Here is a 24200-nt window from a genome sequence, read left to right as displayed (position 1 = left end):
TATACACTGCGTCAGTAAAAAGTAAATTGAATTAGCTGTCGACTTCAGATATTATACGCGGCAGAGTTTGTGATGCTCTCAACGTATTTTTTAAATTCGTATTTTCTTTTACAAAGGCCCTGAAGACCCAAAAAAAATATTCCTTTTCATTTCTACAGTGCTTCAGGACCATCATAAAGCACGGGGCAAAGTCAAGTTTCAAATTTGCTCGACCTGTTTCTTATTTGTTAGGATGATGCATTGTCTTCCCATAAGAGGAAAATTCAACCAATTTTCCAAATCGTTACTCTCTAAAAATTTATTTGGTAATTTGAAAAAATGTATTGGAAAATGATCATTTTAAAAAAGCTTCAAGTTTCTGAGATTTACACTTGATATGTTTCTAAAAAGTTATATTGATGTCTACACTTTGTTGATTTCTAGAAATCTACGAAGCTGTTTACAAAAACATCAAGTGGGAATCTCAGAAATCGTGCTTGAAATTTTTATTTCGTCTGACTTTGATATCTCCTCAAATCACCCGAAATGTTGACATGAGTAAGCTGCATAGACCGTAATTCGACATGGAAAGGTCATGAAAAAAAGCCAAGAAAAAGGACCATTTGTGACGGGTAGGTTTGCTTTTTAAAGCATTAGAACATCGTGTATGAGTTATATTCATATTTATAAATTTACTCATATTAAAACTTTAGTTTACTTTTTTAATGTGCTTAATTTATGGGCAATATATTGTATACATCTGATCAGCCTATGTATACATTGTATCAGGTAAAATAATAATGTTTACGGCCGTGAAAATTCATAATTTTTTTCCTTTGCGCAGCTTTTTCATTCGACTTCGACTACATTAAAAATACACTATCTGATTGATGAAATGATGAACTTTCGATTCAATATAGACACTTTATGACTTGAAAAGTTCAAGTACTTTTAAAGTGAGTTTCCCGAAAAAGTTGGCTAGTTTCGAATATTGAAAAAAACGTACTGTGCCCAATGAAGTAATTTCAAGCCTCAGATTACTGGCGGTCTTATCCTGTACATTTTCTACTACGAGCATACACACTTCGACACACTGTTGCACGGCCTGGGCCAAGGTTATTCAGTCTTTACTATACTTACAATATACGTTCGTGCGTATAAGAGGATATAAGTCAGCTAGATGCGGTACGTTGTATATAACGCTCTATTCCTTACCACCGTATTATAACTATATGTACCTTTGTACCGTAACGTTACTCTGCTATCCCCTTAGTGGTAAATGTGCTGCCTAGGAAAGATATGTTCTAGCAACGTCTGAAATATCCTTACCTAACAATACCACATAATGTCTGATTCGAATTCTCCAAAAACCGACGACGACGGCAAGGGTCCTTTGAATATCCTGCGCAAGTTTCGTTTCCAAAAAAAGCCTGTTAAAAAAATGTCCATCACATGTAAGTTTAAACAATTGTATACCTCTTCATTTTTTTTAATTTTAACAAAGCTTCATACCTGAGACTTCTTTATTTGTATCGAAAATCTTTTTTAAAATAGACAATTTTACAAATCCTACAGAATGACTTGAAAGATTTTAGTTTTGATTGTTTGATTATATTTTATGCTAACAGAAATACAATTATTATACTGTTTCTAACACTTGGCAAAATTTAAATGCATTGTACTTCTAAATTTCAACTTCTATTATAACAACGGTCAAAGAAAAATAAAAAATGTATATTGTTATTAACAATTTTCTTAACAATTTGATTGTTGTTTGAAACAAAAATTTTTCTCTTTAAAGCTGATGAAGACAGTAACATGAGTCCTGCAAATGTAAGGCGTAAACCAGTACAAAGAATTGTTGACAGTGACAGTGACGAAGAAAATAAAAGTCTTAAAGTATCAACAGTTGATAGCAATGATGATGAAAAATCAAAAAAACCACCCACTACTGAAGTTAACTCTGAGATTACCAGTGCAGAAAAAGAAAAAATGCTCAGAGCATTAGGAGAGTCATTCCCAAATACCAATGTTATGGTATGTACTTTTAGTTTATTTCAAATTTGTTTATTATTGACTTCTATTAGTTAAAATGAACTAATTGACCTTTAAATATGTTTTCTAGGTTCTTGTAAAGACCTTATCTTCATCAAATTGGAATTTAGAAACTGCGAAAGAGATGATGAAAGATGTTCCACAAAATGCAGCCCCAAATACAATACATAATACAACGCATAATACAACGCATAATACAACGCATAATGCAATACATAACACAACACAAAACACAGCACAAAATACAACCCAAAATACAACCCAAAATACAACCCAAACTGCCGTTTTAAAACATCAACCAACAGTAAAAAAAAGACCAGCAGAGAAACATAAAAATAATCAGAAAAAAAAACGTAAAAGATATAATCATGATGATGAGGATAGAGATGTTGATTCCGATGAAGGCAATGATTATGGCAAAGAAAAAGTTTTTGATAGGTAAAATTCTAATTTATATAAAAAGTTTTAGTATATTAAAATACTATGTATATAACATTATGAAATTTTTTGTAGTGAAAATGATGATTCAGATAATGAAGTAACAGATGATTTAACTAATGATAAACAAGCAGTATTAAATTTTATGCAAACAGCTTTGCCTACTGAATTGTTATTAATGCATCAGTGTTCACAAAAAAAAGTGAATGCAATTCTAGCAGCTAGACCATTTAGTGGCTGGAAAGATTTAGTAGAAAAATTTCAAAACACAAAATTTTTAGATACTGAACTCCTGAATGCAGCACAGGTGAGAAAACTTGTATTTTATAGACTTTTCCGGTTTAAATTTTCAAAAATAATTGCTGCGTTTCTCTATAATGAAATATGGATACTTATATTGACATTTCAATCATGATTTCAAAATTGTATCTATCAAAATTAATAATATGGTACTATATTTCTAGGATTTAATACAAACAAGAAATACTATAAGCATCCTCATGAAAAAATGTCTTAAAGTTTCATCAAATATAGAGAAAGCAATAGCTGATGGGTCAGCAACTATAAAAGAACAACCTCAAGGTCTTACATCAGAATTGAGGCTTGCACCTTATCAAATAATTGGTTTAAATTGGTTAGCAGTAATGCATGCCCAAAAAGTTAATGGTATTTTAGCTGATGAAATGGGTTTAGGAAAGACAGTGCAGGTCATTGCTTTTCTCACCTACTTAAAAGAAGCTGGGTTCATTCAAGAGACCGATGGTCCACATTTAATTGTTGTGCCTAGTTCTACAATGGGTATTACTTAATTAATAATATTACTTCAAGTTTTTTTAACTTTAACACATTTAAGTTTTAAATGTAAAACTTTTTATTAGAAAATTGGAGTAATGAATTTGAACGATGGTCACCTAATCTGAAAGTTGTTCAGTATTATGGTTCACAAGATGAACGCAGACAAATGAGATATGGCTGGAGAAATGGAGACTTGGATGATGTAGATGTTGTACTGACAACTTACAATCTTGTTAGCAGTACACCAGAAGAGAGACGTTTGTTTAGAGTTTTGCCAATAAAATATGTAATTTTTGATGAGGCACATATGTTAAAAAATATGGGCACTCTAAGATTTGAAAATTTAATAAGAATTAATGTAAGCATTTACTTTTAAGGTAAATTATTAATTCATATATTTAATATGATTGAAAAATATTTTTTGCAGGCTCAACATAGAATATTATTGACTGGTACCCCACTGCAAAATAATCTTTTAGAGTTGATGTCTTTGCTCATTTTTGTAATGCCATCAATTTTTGCTAAAAAACAGGAAGAATTGAAAAGCTTATTTTCAAAGAACCCAGTAAGTAATCTAATTTTTCAATATAAAAAAACTTTTGTCTTCAAAGTGAATTGGATATTCCGAAAACCTTTTGAAAATTCTAAAACATTTGATTCTTTTGATAGAAAATCAATGCTAATAAATCAGCAGACGATAAGCCACTTTTTGAAGAACAACAAGTTAAAAATGCTAAACAAATTATGAAACCATTTGTATTGCGTCGTTTGAAGTCTGAGGTTTTAAATGACATGCCAACAAAGAGTGATGAAGTTATCAAGTGTCCTATGATCGAAAAGCAAATAGAGATGTATAAAAATTTAGTAGAACAATTTTCAGCTGAAGCTCGAGAAACATCTGAGGTTGATGGTGTTGGAATGATGATGCAGCTGCGAAAACTCGCAAATCATCCTCTTCTTATTAGAAATTATTATACTGAAGATAAATTGCGAGTTAGTATCTATAAAACAAGGATATCTGAATTTTAACTTCAGAGTGATTTTTCAAAATTATTTATATTTTTATTTTTGTATTTATATGTTTGTATTTATATGTTTGTATTTTTTTATGAAGAAAATGTCCAAAAGATTAATCGGCGAGAGTGGATGGAAACAAAAAAATGCTCAGTATGCATTTGAAGATCTTTTATGGTTGTCAGATTATAAAATTCATCAATTAACTCGTACCTATAAAAGTATAGCTGGTTTTGGTCTTCCACAAGATATGATTCCTGAATCTGGAAAGTTGAAACAATTAGATGAACTTTTACCAGAACTAAAAAGTGGAGAACACAGAGTATTAATATTTAGTCAGTTCACAATGGTTTTAGATATTTTAGAAGAATATTTAACTCTTAGAAGCCATACGTACCTTCGGTGTGTATTCTGAAAAATAAAAATGATGATAGTATGTAATGAAATAATTTCTCAATCATATTTTAGACTTGATGGACAGACACCAGTTATGGAAAGACAAGATCTGATTAATGAATTTACTGACAATAAAGAAATATTCATTTTTCTTTTATCTACTAGAGCTGGAGGTCTTGGAATAAATTTAACATCTGCTGACACAGTTATTATTCATGATATTGACTTTAATCCACACAATGATAAACAAGCAGAAGATAGATGTCACCGTGTTGGACAAAAAAAGTAATAAAAGATAATATTAATATATTAAAATATCTATTACAAAATTATTTAATTTAAAATTGTAATGTTCTAGGTCAGTACGAATAATTCGATTATTAGGTAAAGATACCATAGAAGAAGGAATGTACAAAATGGCCCAAGAAAAACTCAATCTTGAACAAAAACTAACTGGAAATGAAGGTGAGACAAAATAAAATTATTCAAACAGTAATATCATAAGTAAATTAATGATTATTCCACAGGAAACGAAGCAGTTGAAAAAGGAAGCACAATAAAATTGTTAAAAATGGTTTTAGGAATCGACTTAAAAAAAACTATAAATATATCACCCAAAAAAAATGGTAATATAGATGATTTTGAAGTTGATGAATAATACCAGTTGGTTTTTGAAAAAAGTGTTTAGGTCAATTTTTACCTCAAATTTTGGTACATGTTTGCAATATATTTTTAAAATTTGTACATGCATACTAAAAATCATATAAATTATCGTGAAATCGTCTTATTGAAAATAATTGTACAAACTGATAGTTGATTGAATGCTGTCACTTGTATATCACTGAAATACCAACGTTTTTTGTTTGAATTGTATGATTAGGTGATTTTTGTTACATTATGTACCAATTTTAACTTATTTGGATCTTTCAGTTTTATTTTTTATGACATTGGACTTAAATCATCAATTTTGAAAGAAATATTTTTTCTATATTTTATACAAGTGATCTTGCTTATAGAGCATGTTTTTTGTAAATTTCGAATAAATCACGTTTTTGTAATTTTGTACTAATGTATTTTATATATATCATATATATATTGCCTATACCCTAAAAACGTATATTATATTAAATTAGGCTCTAAAATCTAGTGTTCACCTATTTTATTTCATTGTTGACAAAACCAATTTAAAGGCCCTTACTTTAAAACCTAAAAAATAATTTGATTCTTTATTTTCCTTCTTAAGAAGAAACTGAAACCTGGCTAAAAATGAAAATTTTTAGAAAGATTTTCCGAGGTTTCTAAGGGATATTTTACCTAGCCGCATGTACATCAACAGAAATTATTCATCATGTTCTTCAGAAAACTACAAAATGAATACAATCGTAGCTTTGTTCAGAAGAAATTTTGCAAAAAGTGTTGGAAAAATTTTATTTTGGTTTCGATATATTCCTAACAAAATAAAAATTAGAAATTGTACTATAAATTTTTATTGTTTGCAAGCCAACTATAAAAAGTAAGCATATAAGGCCCGAAATTTCTTTCGGTGGCCCACTTTTGAATAACGAAGATAATTAAGATGCTTAAGATAATTGAGATGCTTCAGAAAAATTACTTTCTTAAAAAAATTAACTTCTTGAGAAAGTATCAACTGGTAATCAGTGCAACTTAGATGTTCTCCCATCTTATAAGCAGCCTGTTAACTCGAGAGTTAAGACACGTGTTTCAACCCATTCTTCACTTAAATATATCAGTCACTCATCGTAAACCTTTTCAAAGGAATCTATTCAGTTATTTCAAGCATTCGAAACGACTCATATATTATATATGCAGTTACATTTACGCGTAATTGTGTCAAAAGTATGGGCTAACGTGTCGTGGTGCGGTTAATACTCATTACAGATTGTCGCTACCTCCAGCGTGTGTACTGTGCGGCGCTCTGCACTCTGCAGTTCGATTGGACGGCAGTCATACAATAACGTTTCATTCATAGTTACCTTGTGTAGTAGTACTACAACGTATTTGTGCTGATTGTGCACGACCAATAGCGATTCGCATTTCGGTGTCAGTTTTGCGCGCTGAAACTTTTCTGCTAATTTACTCCAGCATGGCTAGTTCAAAATATTCTGCTTATGACAGTTTAGGTGAAGTATATGGCCATTTTTACTATGGTAACATAGAAGGCGATGATTCCGACAAGGACGTCGTAAGTATACGAATCTTCAAAATCTCAAGTCTTAATTTAAATATTTTGTAACAACATTTCCATTGCACTTCCATTTTTCATCATAGTTATCCTTTCTAAATTATATTTTCTTTCTAGGATATCGGTGAAGTAAACCCTGCAGTACTTTCTGAGTAAGTACATTCATTGTGTAATATGAAATTGTTTACTTTTAACAATTCTTCATGCACAAATATTTTTTTTTAAATTATTTTCAAACGCAATTTACATTTTTAATTATTATTAACAAATAGTCGCACAATTTTACTTACTTATTATTTGGATTTTACCGTTTTAATAAAATCAGAATTGTTTCTTTAATATCCTTACATAATTTTCATAATTTTTATAATTAAAAAAAATTAAATATCAAGGTATATTTTTTTAATACTTAAGGTCGAATAATTATGAAGAAGTTGAGTTATCTGCAAGAGACTTGAATCCTGGAAATGAAAAAATAGGCCCTCAAGATTTTGAATTCAAAAAAGTCCTTGGAGAAGGTGGATTTGGAAAAGTTTATCAAGTACAAAAAATTACTGGAAAGGACAAAAATAAAATATTTGCTATGAAAGTAAGTATGAGTACATTGAAAAATTTCTTTGTACAAAAAAATGATAAATAGCAAATGTTTCTTTGAAAGTTTTTGAATTATCAAGATTATACAATTGCACTTTTTATCAGTAGATAAATTTACAAATAAAACTTTTTCCATCAGGTCATGAGTAAACCAAAAATATTAAAAAATAGAAAAGATATAGATCATACCAAAGCAGAAAGAAATATTTTACAATCTATAAAGGTAATTATTTTTTAACCAAATCTTTATCACTTATATTTTAATATATGAATAAAGGTAATTATTTTTTAACCAACTCTTTATCACTTATATTTTAATATATGATGATTTTTACAGCATCCATTCATTGTAGATTTGCATTATGCTTTTCAAACTCAAGGAAAACTATTCCTTATATTAGAATATCTTGGTGGTGGAGAATTATTTACTGTTCTAGGTAAAAATAGAATTTTTCTCGAACACCAAGCAAGGTAATTGATTAAATTTTTTTTGTTATAATTAATATGCAGAGCTAACTGCTAATCACACTTCAAATTTACAGTTTTTTTGCAGCCGAAATCATACTAGCGTTAGAATACTTACATAGCAATGGAATTATTTATAGGTAAATGATGTTATCATTTGATAATCAATAATTTTTCAGCATTGAGCTGTAGAATAACAAATAATGCAATTATTTAAATTTTTATAACTAACCATTTTATAGAGATCTGAAGCCGGAAAATGTATTATTTGATGAATACGGTCATATCAAACTAACTGATTTTGGACTGTGCAAGGAAAAAATTCTTAACGATGCGGTCACCCACACATTTTGTGGTACAATTGAATATATGTAAGTTATTGTGTATAACTAATTTTTAATTCAAAACGGCAAGTCAATTATGTGTTTTTTTAGGGCTCCAGAAATTTTACAAGATACTGGACATGGCAGAGCCTGTGACTGGTGGAGTCTGGGAATAATACTCTTTGAAATGCTTAATGGAAAGGTTTGTGTTTTCAAAAATCAACTTTAAATTTTATACATACAATTCTTTATTTCACAGAAAAATTTTCAATTTTCAGCCACCATTTTTAGGCAAACATAAAAACTTTACTATAGAACTTATAACTAAAACTGGCAAAGTTAAATTTCCAAAGCATATTACACATAATGCTCAAGGGATTATACGCCAATTATTAAAGGTAAAATCAATTTCAACTCAATAATCAAAACAAGAATCAAAATATTAAACTAATTTCATGTAATATTAAATTTTACAAATGTCTTTTTGTAGAGGGATGTTTCGAAACGATTAGGATCTGGAGTTGCTGATGCAAATGAAATTAAGAGACACAGATTTTTCGAAAAACTTGATTGGAATAAGATTTTGTCCAAACAAGAAGAGCCTCCATTCGTTCCAAAAATGGTAAAATTAATTAATACATGATTTTTCAATTTATGTTTTCAATTTTAAACAATGTTTTCTTTTATAGTCAAGCTCTGATGATGTGCGAAATTTCGATAAATATTTTACACAACAATATCCCATAATTTCTCCTGAATGCAGTGGACTTAGTGAATCTGCTAATCGAGTTTTTGAAGTAAGTTGCACAATCATTTCATCATTTACATTCGTACATACATGGATACAGAATTAAAAAAATTTTTATTTAGGGTTTCACATATGTTGCTCCTTCCATACTGGATAACTTTATGCAAAACCGTTCACTTCAAATGGCAGAAGCTGATGATCTAAGAAATTTTTTTGGATCACAGATTGATACTGTTGAATCCAACTTGCAGGATTCTCACGTGCCAGAATCTCAAGAAGCCATGGAAAATTATCAGCCGTTAAGGTAAAGTATTATATGTTAACATTTGAAAGATAATTAAAATGGAATACTTTTGTAAACTTAATCCATATTATCAAAATTCAGAAATTCAAATGAACCTAGTCATTTGACTAGTAGATTTATGAATTTTCACCTATCAGATGATCAATAGTATATACAAGATTCAAGAATTATTGAAACAATCTTGTTTGATCTCAACAAATGAAGGTGGAATTCGTTACATGTATATAACTATTTTAAATTAAATGACATAAGAAAATCTTTTGTAAATAGTATCCATAAAATGTTGCCCATGAATTCAATGTCATATTTGTCTTAAAATAATATTATATTAAATTGCAATATGACAGGATAACGATAAATTTTTTAAATTATTTTAAAAAAAGTTGAGTGAATATGAAAAAAAGTATCATGTCAAATTTGATTTGTCTATAACTGTTTTTATTTTGGATATTGATGCATAAATTAATAAATGTAAAAACCTAAATTACTAACTTGTTTATTTACAATTATTAAATTTAAAACTGTGATTCTACTGTTCACATAATTTTGTTTTTTATTTTATATAATGAATTTTTTAACATACACTTTTATGTTGATATTTACAGATGCACACAATTTTAATTTTTTATCTTCTTTCATGCTTCCGTTTCTTATCTTTTTTACGATGTTTCATGTCATGTTTTTTTATTTTAGATAACTCTTTTTTTTCTATTTTTTCTAATCCTCTTAAAAATCGGAGTTTCTCTTTCAATGGTAAAGATCTAATAAATTTTATATCTTCATCTTCACTCTCATGATCTTCTTCATCTTCAGATACCATTAAATGGCCATCTTGGGGTACACTTATATGTTGCTGAGCAGACTTTTTCAATTTTAATCCATCTTCTTTCATCTGCGAAACTAATGTTAAAGCATCATGGGTTTCGGTGGGTTCATCTTTGGTACTATTGCTAGACATCACAAGACTCATCGCTTTACTGTACAGTGGACATTCTTTATCTGTGTTAATGTGACCCCACATGTGGCATTTTATGCATCTGACATTACGGACCTGTATGCCAAATGGTTGATCCTTGATTTCATTGTCTCCTTTGCAGTAACTTTCTCTTGGCGCGTTGTACTTACGTTGCCATTCAAACTTGAATTCAGGTTCATTGTCTTCTTTTTCTTTTTCCTTCTTTGCGCCAGGGGGAGGTTCATACATAAAGTTGACACTCAATTTGTCTTTACTTTCTTTACTCAACAGTGCTTTATTGTTGTAAAGATCCTGCTCTTTTTCATACTGAGTACGTAACTCTTCTTGCTTTTTTTTATATGCTACAGCTTGTTGTTCAGCCATCCAAACTCGTTTCAAGTTATCCCTTGAAGCAGGATGAAAGAACTTCTTACACATATAGTTGTTAAATCCTTTTCCCATTGTGAATCGTTGGTTTGTTGAATCTTAATAATGAGTAAGATTAACGTATTGGTACACTCGTTAAGTGTCACTGATTTTTCACGAAAAATGCTCTTATGTTTTGAAGTGTGGTGTAATTTAATATATTGCAGCTAATTGATTTAGTGAGTGGGGTTAGCATATAGACACGATTACACACAAACTGACAATGTGTGCACACATAGTGTGCGAGGTATTCACTCGACGGCGAAACGTCGCCAGCGCCTGCAGGTGGATAAGTAGAGTAGTAGAGTAGAAGCTCATCTACAATAAAAACTCTTGCTATTAAAATCAGTGACGGCCGAGTGCCGTCTGTTCCTAACGTTTACAATGTTTGTATGATGTTTGTTGTGCAAATGTGTTTCGTTTTGTTGTCGTGACTTTTTTTCTGCTATATTCATCTCGAATAAAAATTTTTAAAATACGTTTGAAATATAAACTTAAAAAGGTGTGGTGTTGTGGTGTGTATGTACATGATATATTTCGGACAATACGCTATAGTTGATGCAGTTTTCGTAGATGCACTGACCGTCACCATTTAAAATATTTATTATTATTTTTAAGTATTCTTCAAACTCATTTACATATATACGTATTAATCATGAGTCTCATGCTACCAATGTATAAGGAAATCATCATTGCACTCGAGGAATAATTTTTCATTCCATTTTTGTTTATTTACTATTTTCTACAATTGCCGTCTTCAAGTAAGAATTGATTTCGAAAGAACATTGACCAAATCCATTATCCAAAGACACGAAATTACCAATATTTTAGAACAAAACGTCAAGTGTCAATTGTGAAACCTTAACCTACAAATACTACCTGTAAAGTGTTATTGTATAGTGATTTACCTGCTCACTTGGTCTCAGTTTATTTTTACATCTTAACCCGTGACTGTGGATTAGAGTGCTATTAGTACATTAGTAATTTATTTATTATAAACTGTATCAAGTGATTGTTAAGATGATCAGAAAGTCGTAGAGGACTTGCGGCAGCGACGATGTTTCTTTGATGATATCATAGAAAGTCGTTGTTGCACGCATCTCCGTATCTGAAGTTTTATCAAGCTGGCGAAGTTTTACGTTGGTCTCAATCGCGAGATGAAGTGTAACGAGAAAAATATGATTGCCTTTGCTACTTCTCCTTCATCGGTTGATCGCGAGGGTTGGCTCAACAAACGTGGTGAAATTAATCGCACATACCAAAGACGCTGGTTTGTTTTAAAAGGTAACATCTTGTTCTATTTCGACAAACGAGGTGACAAAGAACCTCTTGGCATGATAGTACTTGAAGGGTACACTATTGATTTGGCTGACGAAGATGAGCAGTTTGGTTTCAAGATTGTCTTCCATGGAGCGAACAACCGAAGTTACATCCTTGCTGCTGAGTCACAGGTTTGAAATATTCTCATATACATGCTGCGTTGCAAAGCGTGAAAATTTAATAACTCTGAGCTCATTTCTTCTTTGTTTTAGGAATCAATGGAACAATGGATGAAAGCTTTAGCATGTGCTAGCTATGATTATGTGAAAACTATGGTTGCTGAATTACAAAGACAACTAGATGCAGTTGAACAAGAGCCTGCAGTAACAGCACCTGTCGAGTTACCCAAACCTCCTCCAAGACAAAGACACAATCCATTTAACAGATCAGAATCGCACCATAGATCTCAAAGTGTTAGATCAGCACCTGGTAGAACAGAAAATTTACCCAGAACAAAAGTGTCCTTTCGAGAAATACATACTATGTATGGCAGAAAAATTTTATCAGACCTCAACAAGTGGAGGCATACAAAAAGAAATGCAGATGCACCTTTAATAATACTATAGTCATAAGATCTGTAAATACTCACAAGACTACAAATGTACGAATAAATTATACATAAAGTTATTTTTTTAAAAACTCAGTCCACCGCACAAATTTTCATTCAATGACATCTTCATGTACAATATTTGTTATTTAACTCTTTAAAATATACAAATGTGGGATTTGAGTAGTCCTATTCATGAACAGCTGATTCTTAAAGTATTAAATAAATGTTATGGTTCAAAACAAATTTTTGTTACTTAACAACCTTCTACTTTGATAAATATATTTTTCAGAACTGTCATAAGATAGATATTAAAATATGAAGAGAAGAACTACATTTAAACAAAAGAATTAACGAAAACAAAGTAAAATTATTTATTTACATTTTTCAAGTATTTTTTACTGACATCAATATTGTTCTTAACTTCCTTCTCCAACTACTATAACTATTCTTGTATGAAAACAGAATATTACAAATAAAAATACCATTGTGATTATTCAATTTATTAAAAGTTGACAAAAATATATTTTTTGCTGCCTAATCATTAGTTTGTGTGACTTATGAATACCTTTTTTTCACTTGAATTTAAATACACTTTTTTTTCTGCCTTCACCAGGTAAATGTCTAGATCCAAGTAATAATCGAGCTTTGTCTTCTTCTTGAGGTTGAACTTCTTCTTGGGGAACTCTTGGTTTTATTTGTAATTTTTGTTTAATTGCTTGACTTAAAATTACACGTCTTGAATCACTTTTCATGGCCAGTAAAAGATCAAGCCAAGTCCATGTCACATTATGATATTCTAATGTTGGAATTACCAGTGCAATATCTCGAACGTCTTCTAAATTTTTTTCTTTATAACCCTATGATTGAAAAATAATAATACTTCAGTATTACATTGAAGAATAATGTTAACTATGCATAAATATGCTCAACACACTAATCTCTAGAATCATTTGATTAGAGTCATGCATCATCTTTATATTCATTTCAAATCTCCATGTAGCAAATAAGTTTCTTCATCACTCGTAAACATAAAGATAATTAAACATAAAAATAAAAATAAACAGATATTACCTTGTAAGAAACTCGAACAGGTACTTCAGGAATTTTTATGTAGATGAACAATTTATTTTTATCTGCTCGTTCTTTCATTTTTTCAACATCCTCTCTCCTTTCCATTGGTACATAAAAAGAAGAGTCTCTTTGCAGTGGTTCTTCAGTTCCAACAGATGAATCTTCAGTTCCATCTGGATCCCTCTCAGGAAAACAAAATTTTAACATTGTATTGAAAAATTTTTTGGTCAGTCCTGTAGCAAAAAAAAATGATTATTGATCTCGATTCATTTGAAAAAAAATGAAATAAGTAAAAACAAAGCTCAAACAAACCAATTGTTAATGGTACAACATTAATTTCAAAATGTTCTTTGACAGAGATACCAGCAACAGGAGCCTTCTCTCTACAAAAAACCCTGAGGGCACGTTGTCTATCAATAGGCATATTATTTTGTAGTTCAGTTGGTGTCAATACATCGGTATAAATTTGATTAGGCAGGAGATTTTTCATGCGAACATATCCTAATTCTAGTAGGTGCTCCACTGAATCATCTGTTTTACTGGTTTTAGTGTAAAGAAAATTGGTAAGTTGTAAATCAGCGATGCCCAACTGACCATCTGCATCGGTCAGCCTCCATTGAGCATATTTGAAACAAATTTCAGCAGCCCTAGCCACAGCCGCTGGCTTGTCTTTAAGGCTTGTTGATGCTGCAGCTGGAGCAGTTTGTTCCTTGTAACAGCTGAGCATGACATCAAGTTCTTCAGCTTTAGCACTAAGCTTTTCTTTGCATTCGAATATTCGTTGCTCAAGTCGCTCCATTTCTAAGAGTAGCTCTTTGCATTCCGGATCTTCCGCTAAAGCTTTCTGAACTAGGTAGGTTTCTTTCTCAAGGCGACGCAATTTTGACAATAGGCCTCTAACAATATTTTGACGCTCTTGAATAGGCCTTTTCTGATCTTCTTCAGAAATCAACTGCATCTGAAATCTAAGCAAAAGTAAATAGCAAATTTTAGTTGCATAATGTATAATTTCAATCAATGAACACTCGATTCGTGCTTAATTCTACAAGCGGCTACTTATTTGGCAGCCATACCTCATACGTTGCAATCTTTCCAATGCTTCTTTTCTTCTGGGCTCGACGTAGAGTAATAAATTATTAACTATATCAAGCAACATGGTATACTGCAGAGAATTGGTGCATACGTCGAGATCATGATGCATGAGAGTGAAGGCATCAGCGGCCGAGAGGTCTTTGCGTTCCCAAGGACTGATCTCCTCGCAAGGCGGCGCCGGTACTTCGTCGAGCGAAACAGCATCGGGCGATTGGCCGTAACCGACGTAGAAGAATTCACACTTACAACGCGATACGATTCGCTGCAATTGATGTTGAGGGCCACCTGCACCGCCAACCGTTTGGCTTACGACACCACCCACACTTTGACCTGAACCTACCAATGCCGGAACATCCGGTAGACCGGCTATTATTGTAGAATCTTTTTCCTGAAAGCACGTAACATTTCTAGATCACTTTCACACAATGAGTGCGAGCTAAAAATTATGAATATTCAAATTTAAGTACCTGAATGTTATCTAAAGTTAACCAGGTGATGTCAGAGTCGATATTTTCGTCGGTATTAGCATTAACGGTAGCGTAATACTGCATGCACTCCAAAGAGCCAACCCAGGTCGTTTTGGACATGAGGGTTCGTTCTCGCCAAACAGGCCGATGAACCCTCTGAAGTATTTCAGCTTTAGCCGCTGACAAAATGACGTGACCGCGAGTTTCTATACCCTTGAGTAACACCTGACTATTGACGAGAGCAACTAGAAATAAAGCATGAGATTATAAGCATAGAGTTGCAAACGCGGAGTACAAAAGTTAGCCTTAATGACTTTAGCAGCGAAGATTGCATACTCAGCCAGTTTTTGTGAATCACGTCGTCTTGATTGCAAGCTGCCAAGCCACGCAATTGCTGACCTCGCGTTTGAACGGACGTGTCGTCGCTGAAAGCCACAGGCTTGTTGGCTGCTTCGGCGATGAGTCTCTGCAACATGTTAGCCGCCTCGCCCTGCTGTTGCTGAGGCTTACTTCCTGAGGCAGCGACGGCGTTGGTCGTAGCTTGAGCGGGCGTGCCTTGCGTGGCCTCGATCGCGTTTCTCTGCCGATTTTTGTGAGGCGTCGAGCTGCTCTCGCGATGAAAACCTTTGAGAGCCGCCGTCGACAGGTTCTTCTTGAGCTGCTGCGTCTTGATGAAAGAATCGAAGAGAGCGAATACGACGTCGCGATTGGTCTCGGTCCAGGCGCCCTTGAGATCGTGCACGACGAGGTGGTGGATGGGCGTGTCGCCGCTGGCACCCGCGACCATGGCCTCGCGACCGTAGCTGACCTTGGCCACGCTGAGGCAGTAGCACTTCTGCACGGGCTCGCGCAGCGAGGCCTTCTTCTTGCCCTCCATGAGGGCGCTCTTGAGCCAGATCTCGGCGTCGTGCAGCTCGCAGTTCATGTAGACGACGGACCACTCGGCGCGCGGCCGGTGCACCAGACCGTCGTTGATCGGGTGCAGGGTCAGGCAGTGCTCGGAGCTGCAGGCGAGCCTGCCCCCGGTCACCTCGAAGCCCCGCTGCATGGCCGCCGACATCCAGTAGCTCACGTGGAAGCGATGGAACGCCAGCGTCAGTCGGATCTTGCGGTAGTGGCGGCTCAGCTGCTTCTTTCGCGGTCGAATATTGCGGAAGAGCGGCCCTTTGCGAGTCGGCCTCGTCACCCCCGAGAGTATGAATTTCAGGCTCTCGAACCATCGCAGGGTGCTGCCGTACAAAACGGCGGTCGGTGCACTGCTCAGTGTCGGCGAGCCCGTTAGTTTTGTTTCCAACGACAGGCTCACGTTAAGGTTCTGCAAAAATAAAGCTCGTTATCGAATCGTCCGACATAAATCATTCATACAAGTGTAAGCGATATCGCACGACGATTTTACCTGAGAACGAAAGGCGCGGAAAGAGTCGTGCTGTTGATTGCTCGAGTACTCGGGTAACTTGTCGGGAGCACAAGGAATGGCTGCATGATGATCCCGCGCATCACCGAGACAAACCCAAGCCAGTTTGATGTGGAGCTTGACATTGGGCAAATGCAATAGTCGACAATCGTCGTATTTGCTAGCTGTTCTGACGTAAACATCGAGATTACCCTTGACGATTATTTTGCCGAGAGTCCAGTCAAGCTCGAGATTCGACCAAGTCAGCTCCATTTCTTCGGTCGTATTGTACGGGTCGAGCGAGGCATGAAGAAGCACCGTGAGTTGTTTGACGCAGAGAGTGAGCCGACCGTGCAACATGAGTCTCATCTTGTCCCAGAAAGGTAGCGGAGGCGACGGGTCTCGAGACGGATGTATGATTTTCTCGAAGCTCAAGTTGCACTGGGCAATGACAGGCTCCCAGCACGGGCCGAAAGCGTAACGGAATTTGTTAATGTCCCAGTTGAGATCGTGGTAGTATTTGAGGGAGGTCATGCCGCGCTCGATGACGATGTCGTCCCAGGGAGCACCGACCTCGATGCGGACGCTGCGTTTGGCGCGCGGCGGCGCGAGAGCCTCGGCCCCGGCCAAGCGTCCCCAAATGCTCAGACCCTCGACCAGCAGCAGAGGCTGGGGAAAGTCGCGCAACTGCAGGCGCCATTCGAGACATTTGAGAGCGATCCCGCGCACCCACAAGATGTTGAATTCGAGACCGTCCTCCGGCCACGGAGACTCGCTGTCCATCTCTTGCAGGGCCTGCGTGGCTTTTTCCAGTCCGTGAACCGACGGATCGGCCAGCACGAGAATCTCCAAGTCGGTCATCGTCCAGGTAAAGAGACGCGTTCGCGCGGGACCGGTGCGTTGCATCTGCTTCCAACGTTGAACATAGATTTCCGCGTTCTTTTTGTGCAGGCTGGCATACAGCTCTTCGACTTTGCCTTGAGGCAAGAGTAAATGAGCTCGGCAGAACTCTTGAACTTTGGCATCCAACATAGCTTGTCGCTTTAAGCTTTCTTTGTATTCGTCTTCGAGTAACTCGTAGTTATCGCGTAAACGTACCTCGAACGGGTCATCGCTCACCTCGAAAATCCATTGTTTTATCTAAAAGGAAAAAATTAATCAATGATAAAAATGGTCTTAGGTTCGACTCGTTGTATTATACACTTCAGTTCACCTTAATGACTAGATCACAGGGTAGAGGATTGTCTTTTGGCTTGCCGCTCGAGTGTATTTCCTTGAGCCACTTTCTGATGCTAACAAATTCATTTTGAATAGCCTCGGTAAACTGATGCTCGTGAGGAAAACAGGCTTTTGCCATTTCGATGTTCAATTCCCAGGTTTCATTCCATTCCAGCTCGAAGCCGTCGTTATTCTGTCGTTCCAGGCGAACCTCTTCGTTGTCGGCCAAACGAATCAATTTGAATCCTTCCATCGTTATAATGTCAGCCATGTCCAAGGCTACGCGCAGGTAACGCAATTTCCACTCGCCTTGCGACCATCGTAAATGATCGGACGACAGTTCCAAAAAGTGTCGCGGCGATATGTCGATCGAGAGTATAATGCCTCCGGTACACATTATGTCAAGGGCCCGCTTTGTTTTAGATTCTTTAAAATAGTTTCAAATTTATTCAAACATTAGTTTTTATGTTTACACGCACGATGTTAAAATGTTTTTTAAAAATTACCGTTTACTGAAGTTACTATTTCTCGTTGACCAAATGTTCCTCGGAAATTGGCTGACTCCTCCCATAATTGTAACAAACGTAAATGTAAATTTGGACTCCATGCTAAATTGGTATCGTCAAAACTAACGTCAATTGCGCTCGATGTAAGGGACATTTTACTCTTTCTTACTGAAAAAAAAGGTCGAGTCAAGGCTTTTGCATGCTGGCAAATTATCGGCTCATTTTTATTCAAAGTGATAGCACAAAGTCCTTCAGCGACACCAGCAAATCGTTTGATATTCCGTTCAACGGTAGCTTCGTCAAGGCGCAACATGATCGCCACTGTGAAAATATAAATTTTTCAATTCATTATTTCAAACGAATCTTCTCGTATCTTGGACTTACATTCATTTTCCGCTATGAAGAAAAGATTGCAATTTGAAACTTTCAAGTTAATGTGTAAAGCTTCATTCGCGAGTTTATCTTTTCCAGTATTGATTGAAGCATTGTGTTCTTTCCAATATCTAAAACAAATATTTGTCAGACATCAAAAGTTATATTTTTAACACGTCAATAATCTATTGTTAAGATAAATGAATTCATTTACTGTAATCCGCGTTCTAGAAATCTTGCCAATTCTAAACTCCATTCTGTTCGCAAGCTATCAATTACTATTCCGATTGCATTGCTGCGGGTCGTCGCGAGAAAAACACCAATGGAAACAGGGCATCCCCAACGATGATTTGCTTCTGGAACAGTATTGGATGTACCATTAAATGCGCAGCACAAAGATTCTAGAGTTAATTCTGTATTCCAATCTAAACTTTCATCTAATGAAATAATAAAAAATTAATAAAAATCATTGTAAAATTATTATTTATCTTTTTCGGTTGTTTACTCACTATTTGATCTTCCCATTGAAAATTTAACATGAGATACTGAGCAGGAGGTTTCTTGTACATCAGGAAGTTTTACAAATAATGATCCTTCATATAATTCTGTGCTAGTTTGTACTTCAAGCCATGAAAATCTATTTTCAGAGGAGTAATTAATATCTGGTTTCAAAATATCTCTAGCGCCACTGACGACAATTGATTCCCAATCTTTATGATCATAAGTCATTGACAAGTTACTTAGTTGTGTAACAATCTTGAGCACATTGTTATCCAACTAAAACATTTTTGCAAATATTTAAAAATAGCAATTTTTACTTTATTTAACTTTATAGTTAAACAGTACCTTTGATTCTATTGACATGGATCTTAAAGATAAAACTGGTAACTTTCCTCGAACTGATATGCCTTCTGTATTCAAGGCTAAATGAAACTGCGGGCCCCCTGGTTGAAATTTGGCATTAGCTTGTAAGCTTTTCATTATACATTCTAAACCAATGTGAGAACCATCTTCACGTCCAGCAATGATTGATGAACTACCAAGTTTTATTAATAGACTCTAATTATAAAATAGAATAATATTAATAAATTTTTTATTTACATTTATTTTAATATTTGGATTAATTAAGAATTTGAAAGCAATTCATTCAGCAATAACAACCTTAGGTAAAATAGGAGCAAATCTGGCTAGAAAATCATCGCTGAATGCTGCTGTTTTATTTGTTGGTCCTGGATCTAATGATTTTCTATCTTTTAAAAATTGTAAAAGACCTACACCGCCACAGCCTTCTGTGTGAGTTATGCCAATAAATAATTTCTATGTGAAAATGGAAATAATCATCAATATTGAAATAGAAGTTTGCAGATTTTTGATCAAAGAGAAATTTATTTATTGGAAAAAGTTATTACCTCCAAGGATAATTCTCCTTGAGCTTTTAAAGTAGCTTCAACAGTACCGGCCAAGTTTATTTGAGCTAAGCATGCATCTGAGGCATGACGAAGTAGTTTCATGGTCCCATTTCCAATAGTAGCGCTTCCAAGCAGAGTACGAGCTCCATGAACAACACTACCATCAAGACTTAAGGTTTCTGCACTTACATTTGCAAGCCAACCATTTCCAAGTGAAAATAAACTCAGATTTTCAATGTTAATAGCTAAAAACTATGGAACCATTTAAATAAAATAATATGTTAATTGAAAGGAAGTTGGATTGAAAAGTAAAAACAGTACAAACCTGTACAACTGTTATTAAGAAAGAAGGTACTTTGGCATTTCTGAAATCCAATACTTTGTTAGAATTGTTTTCATGCCTAACTGATACAACAGGAACATTCACTTCTACTCTAACTCCATGAAGCATAAGAGATAATAATTTGGCCACTTCATTACTAAATAGACTGCTTCGTACACTAAATTCTTCAATTTCAACCGTAAAACCATTTGTAAAAATGATGACATCTCTCAATTTAAAATAAGGAAGAGATATATGTCCAACTTGTAAATTAATTTTACATTTTCGTTTAACAAGCCAAGCTAAAAACTTTGGTATAATCCTAAAAATTAAATAGACATATATTTTCTATTGAATAATATTGAGTAAAAATTCCGTTTATAGTATTCATCTGAGTAGTTACCAAGTGCAAATGCAATATAGTATTGAACAAACACAAAAAATGGTCACTAGCCCCATCATTTTCGAAAATAACAAGTGCTTTTATTAATCATCGACAAACAGGTTTCAAGTGATTCATATTTTGTCTAAGATTTCATCGATCCATCAGACGAAATACGTATGTTTATTTATTTAGGGTATACGACTAACTGTATTACATTTCTGATAAGTTCATTGGTATTACGTATAGTGTTTTTTTTTTATTTATTAATAATAAAAACAACTAGAATCAATTATTCTGTTCCAATAACCTAAAGTTATTTCCAACGTCATATTTTCAAAACGATGCGATCACCAGCAGACTACGCACTTGTCTGTTTCAATACAGACTGACAATATTTTCTGTCTGAGACACTGACAAGAGCCGCACTCACACTAAAACTCGAACTAAGGTATAAGTGTGTACGATGAATATAGTTGACGTAACGAGGATTGCGAGGGTTGAAGGCTTATCCAAATGCTCGTTCATTATTAATTAGAAAAAAATTGTTTTCAAAGCAGTTATAAATTCGATAAGGACTAGCATAACATGAGGTAAACTAAATGATTTGGAATTTAAAATTACGATTTCCGCTAAAATAATAAAATTATATTATTCAAAAATCGAATAAAAATGGTCTGATGAGTCTGGTCCTCCTTTAATTAATAAATCAAATTTTATTTTCAAACTGGAAGCGTACAATATCCGTTCGGAGTATTCAAAAAATTTAATTAAAAAAATCTTTAGTTTCATTCAAAATTTTTATCAGGATTTCAATCTTGCTTTTATTTTATGCTTTAAAAATTCTGAATAATTTTTAATTTCGTTTCACCGAAAAAATACAATAATACTTTAAATATATTATTCAATGATAGGATTTATAAATGATCAAATGAAAAACATTTATTCTGTAGATGGTATATAATTTTACTTCTTTGTACAATACTGTGTGACATGTGTTTACATCGATGTATGCGTGATATACAAACAGTTTTAACGTACGATACTATTTGTCTATTTGCATAATTCATAATTGCTCTTTTTCATATTTATATAGCTGCAATAATATCACTTTAACATCTTGGAAAACCTTCGTTCAAATAAACGCTACGAGTTGGTTCTTGATTTTACAATATGCGATGATATGTTTGCTTTTAATAGTAAAAATTAAGAAATGAGTAATTTGATGGTTTTTTCAGTGATTGGCAGTGTTAACAAACATATAATTCTAAATATAATATATAATGATGTTCTTAACTTTGTATAAAGTTGTGATATCTTGCATCAATTTGCAAGAAATTATTGAATTGAGAGAGTGTGATATATTTTTTAGACAAAGCTCTTTAAATTATTTTATCCTGCAATAAATTATTACAAAATCTAAAACTTTAAGAAGTTTTTAATGATGAATTCAGATGTACTTCTCATATATTTTGCAACAAAATTGTAAATTAATTGCATTAACAATTTGTAAAACTGCACAGTGATTAACGATGTAGAAAATGATTTATTTTGCAACTTTAAAGATTACTTTGTAATACATAAATGATTTTTAATAACAACAGGTTGAATCTTGTTTATCAAATTTTATGCTTTGATATTGTTTTTTGTGTATAGGTCATCATTCGACGAAAAAATATAATTTTCTTATTTTATAAAAGAACGAATAACCGCTGTTTTAAGAACTAACGATTATTTTGATGTAGCTAAATGATTGATGAGTCTATAAGATACTTAATTATTATGTATAATTTAATGTTTCGTGACGGCACTAATGCACCATTTGATATAAAAATTTAAAAACGCTCTCCGGGTCATACATCGGCGCTTAGTTACGTTACATCATACTTAAGAATTAGAAGTCATTTAATTAAATGTAGAGCAATTTACACAAAGTATTATTACTGCTGCAAAACATATTCTTAAACTGTATCGTAAAAATCTCGATGCAATACTAAGTTATATTATTTAATTTTAGTTTTGGTTCTTAGTGTTTTTCCCATTTTTCGTTTTATATTTCAACGTGAACTTGTGTGATGTACATGATTATTTCACTAATTTTTTTTAATTTTTCATTCATTCAACAATTCATGAGTTATAACATTAGCGTATATTTTTTAAAAATAAAATAAAATTTCAAAATTGATAATGAAGTATCGTCGATGACAAATAATTCTACAGAGCATAATCTATCTAGTTTTTAGATTATCCTTAATGTAATCGTAATACTTGTTTTGAATGGCGATAAAATTTCATATTAATCACTGATCGTCTCGCTATTACAAATATATTTATAAAATATCTGTATATTGTAAAATATTTACATGTATGTAATGCATCAGTTCATATATTATATCTTGTTAAATTTATTATTTCAACACAGTGAATCGGTTATAACCTGCCCGAGCTGCCTCTCTACTCACACTTTTAAACACTGTGCTCCATTTGCTTCTTAACTTCTTAGCTATTAATTTATTCCGTCTTTCTTTCCAATTAAAGATTGATGGAAGATTCAGTGACGCGATAGTATAGTATGACTTTGGTGATAATATATTTAGAAACTCGCGTTTATGCAAATAGACAAGATGGAACAGAGACTTGGAGGGCAAAAAAAAGTAATGGTTACAGGTATTTTGTTGGTCTAATCTAATGAAATTTCTTGCAACGATTAAGAATTTAATTTAACTTAAATGCCAACTATTTTGAACTATTATGGTCATTGATATTTCATCTTTCACCTTTCTAAATACATTTTTTTCAAAGACTAGTTTCTTGGTATAAATAGTCGAATTCACTTTTCTAATTATTGGATGTAATTGCATTCTCATAACTCGCATGTTCTACGATATATTGATTAAAAAGTCTCAAACGGATAAATTTGTATAAAATTACAATACAATGACCATAATTACCAAAAATATTTGCAAAAAAGTAGAGTATGTAGAATAATTATAAAAAAATTCTATATTTAAATGCCTTAAATCCATGATACGTAGATTGTAATTGATACGCAGATTATCCGTCTATTTCCAGTATCCTAAATAGATTTAATTACTCAACAAAGTTGTAGGAGTTTCGTTTACTGCATAAGTAACTTAAGATAATTCGAGAAAATGGTTACAAATAGTTTGTACATGTGTTAATAACACTTTAAACGAAAATATACATAGTTGTTTGAAATAAAAGTACAAAATTCAGACACAAATTAGCAAAAAATGTGAAATCATTGTACCCTTAAAAGTATAAACAACTTAAACTTAAAAAATAACTAAAAAATTATGAGTATAGTATACCATAGAGTATATACAATTTATAAACAATGTTCTCATTGAATGGAGAACTAAAGGAATATTTTAAAAATTCG

The 24200-nt window shown here is 33.4% G+C and overlaps 5 protein-coding genes across 6 annotated transcripts; 3 read left to right on the top strand and 2 right to left on the bottom strand.

The window, feature by feature from the left end:
* The first annotated feature begins 483 nt into the window (after window positions 1-483).
* Window positions 484-5742, top strand: LOC106651080 (SWI/SNF-related matrix-associated actin-dependent regulator of chromatin subfamily A containing DEAD/H box 1 homolog). The gene is made up of 14 exons (XM_014369426.2): window positions 484-611; window positions 824-1164; window positions 1253-1433; window positions 1781-2016; window positions 2105-2472; window positions 2548-2779; window positions 2937-3270; window positions 3351-3625; window positions 3695-3832; window positions 3937-4260; window positions 4382-4683; window positions 4750-4962; window positions 5036-5142; window positions 5205-5742. The coding sequence occupies exons 3-14, from the start codon at window positions 1325-1327 to the stop codon at window positions 5333-5335; spliced, it is 2769 nt and encodes a 922-aa protein (XP_014224912.1). The 5' UTR covers window positions 484-611; window positions 824-1164; window positions 1253-1324; the 3' UTR covers window positions 5336-5742.
* Window positions 5743-6655: 913 nt separating this feature from the next.
* On the top strand, window positions 6656-9698 carry LOC106651039 (ribosomal protein S6 kinase beta-1-like). Its single transcript, XM_014369370.2, has 13 exons — window positions 6656-6880; window positions 6998-7032; window positions 7295-7469; window positions 7614-7697; window positions 7812-7945; window positions 8017-8079; window positions 8182-8310; window positions 8374-8464; window positions 8541-8660; window positions 8753-8884; window positions 8952-9059; window positions 9133-9314; window positions 9396-9698. Exons 1-13 carry the CDS (start codon window positions 6782-6784, stop codon window positions 9460-9462), a joined length of 1419 nt encoding a protein of 472 aa, XP_014224856.1. The 5' UTR covers window positions 6656-6781; the 3' UTR covers window positions 9463-9698.
* Window positions 9699-9902: 204 nt separating this feature from the next.
* LOC106651010 (corepressor interacting with RBPJ 1) lies at window positions 9903-10922 on the bottom strand. Its single transcript, XM_014369334.2, has one exon. It carries the CDS (start codon window positions 10729-10731, stop codon window positions 9940-9942), a length of 792 nt encoding a protein of 263 aa, XP_014224820.1. The 5' UTR covers window positions 10732-10922; the 3' UTR covers window positions 9903-9939.
* Window positions 10923-11127: 205 nt separating this feature from the next.
* LOC106651116 (sesquipedalian-1) lies at window positions 11128-12808 on the top strand. The gene is made up of 2 exons (XM_014369481.2): window positions 11128-12146; window positions 12228-12808. The coding sequence occupies exons 1-2, from the start codon at window positions 11853-11855 to the stop codon at window positions 12579-12581; spliced, it is 648 nt and encodes a 215-aa protein (XP_014224967.1). The 5' UTR covers window positions 11128-11852; the 3' UTR covers window positions 12582-12808.
* Window positions 12809-12912: 104 nt separating this feature from the next.
* LOC106651115 (protein KIAA0100) lies at window positions 12913-21179 on the bottom strand. Of its 2 annotated transcripts, none has more exons than XM_014369479.2 (17): window positions 20819-21179; window positions 20419-20737; window positions 20094-20345; window positions 19846-20001; window positions 19531-19743; window positions 19194-19461; window positions 18899-19121; window positions 18697-18815; window positions 18313-18633; window positions 17802-18232; window positions 16592-17728; window positions 15532-16510; window positions 15196-15440; window positions 14710-15116; window positions 13949-14601; window positions 13637-13869; window positions 12913-13422 (listed from the first exon to the last, which is right to left on the bottom strand). In XM_014369479.2, exons 1-17 carry the CDS (start codon window positions 20875-20877, stop codon window positions 13138-13140), a joined length of 6300 nt encoding a protein of 2099 aa, XP_014224965.1. In that variant the 5' UTR covers window positions 20878-21179; the 3' UTR covers window positions 12913-13137. The 2 variants fall into 2 exon arrangements, with proteins under 2 accessions (XP_014224965.1, XP_023317636.1); XM_023461868.1 differs by having other exon boundaries at window positions 18899-19040.
* Between the last annotated feature and the right edge of the window lie 3021 nt (window positions 21180-24200).

Source organism: Trichogramma pretiosum, unplaced genomic scaffold (assembly GCF_000599845.2).
Source record: "Trichogramma pretiosum strain Unisexual culture from Peru unplaced genomic scaffold, Tpre_2.0 scaffold67, whole genome shotgun sequence".
In the NCBI taxonomy this organism is placed as follows: domain Eukaryota; kingdom Metazoa; phylum Arthropoda; class Insecta; order Hymenoptera; family Trichogrammatidae; genus Trichogramma; species Trichogramma pretiosum.
The sequence above is the reverse complement of the archived record's forward strand: the minus strand, read 5'-3'. Positions and strand labels throughout refer to the sequence as shown.

Excerpts from the sequence above, each read along its gene's own strand:
- LOC106651080 (XM_014369426.2), top strand. The coding sequence starts at position 1,325 with ATGTCTGATTCGAATTCTCCAAAAACCGACGACGACGGCAAGGGTCCT. Across the intron at positions 2,473-2,547 it reads AAAGAAAAAGTTTTTGATAG|TGAAAATGATGATTCAGATA; the intron begins GTAAAATTCTAA and ends AATTTTTTGTAG. Across the intron at positions 5,143-5,204 it reads AAAACTAACTGGAAATGAAG|GAAACGAAGCAGTTGAAAAA; the intron begins GTGAGACAAAAT and ends ATTATTCCACAG.
- LOC106651039 (XM_014369370.2), top strand. The coding sequence starts at position 6,782 with ATGGCTAGTTCAAAATATTCTGCTTATGACAGTTTAGGTGAAGTATAT. Across the intron at positions 7,698-7,811 it reads ATATTTTACAATCTATAAAG|CATCCATTCATTGTAGATTT; the intron begins GTAATTATTTTT and ends TGATTTTTACAG. Across the intron at positions 8,661-8,752 it reads TTATACGCCAATTATTAAAG|AGGGATGTTTCGAAACGATT; the intron begins GTAAAATCAATT and ends GTCTTTTTGTAG.
- LOC106651010 (XM_014369334.2), bottom strand. The coding sequence starts at position 10,731 with ATGGGAAAAGGATTTAACAACTATATGTGTAAGAAGTTCTTTCATCCT.
- LOC106651116 (XM_014369481.2), top strand. The coding sequence starts at position 11,853 with ATGAAGTGTAACGAGAAAAATATGATTGCCTTTGCTACTTCTCCTTCA. Across the intron at positions 12,147-12,227 it reads TCCTTGCTGCTGAGTCACAG|GAATCAATGGAACAATGGAT; the intron begins GTTTGAAATATT and ends TCTTTGTTTTAG.
- LOC106651115 (XM_014369479.2), bottom strand. The coding sequence starts at position 20,877 with ATGATGGGGCTAGTGACCATTTTTTGTGTTTGTTCAATACTATATTGC. Across the intron at positions 18,634-18,696 it reads CTTCATAGCGGAAAATGAAT|TGGCGATCATGTTGCGCCTT; the intron begins GTAAGTCCAAGA and ends ATATTTTCACAG. Across the intron at positions 16,511-16,591 it reads TCCGCGCCTTTCGTTCTCAG|AACCTTAACGTGAGCCTGTC; the intron begins GTAAAATCGTCG and ends TTATTTTTGCAG.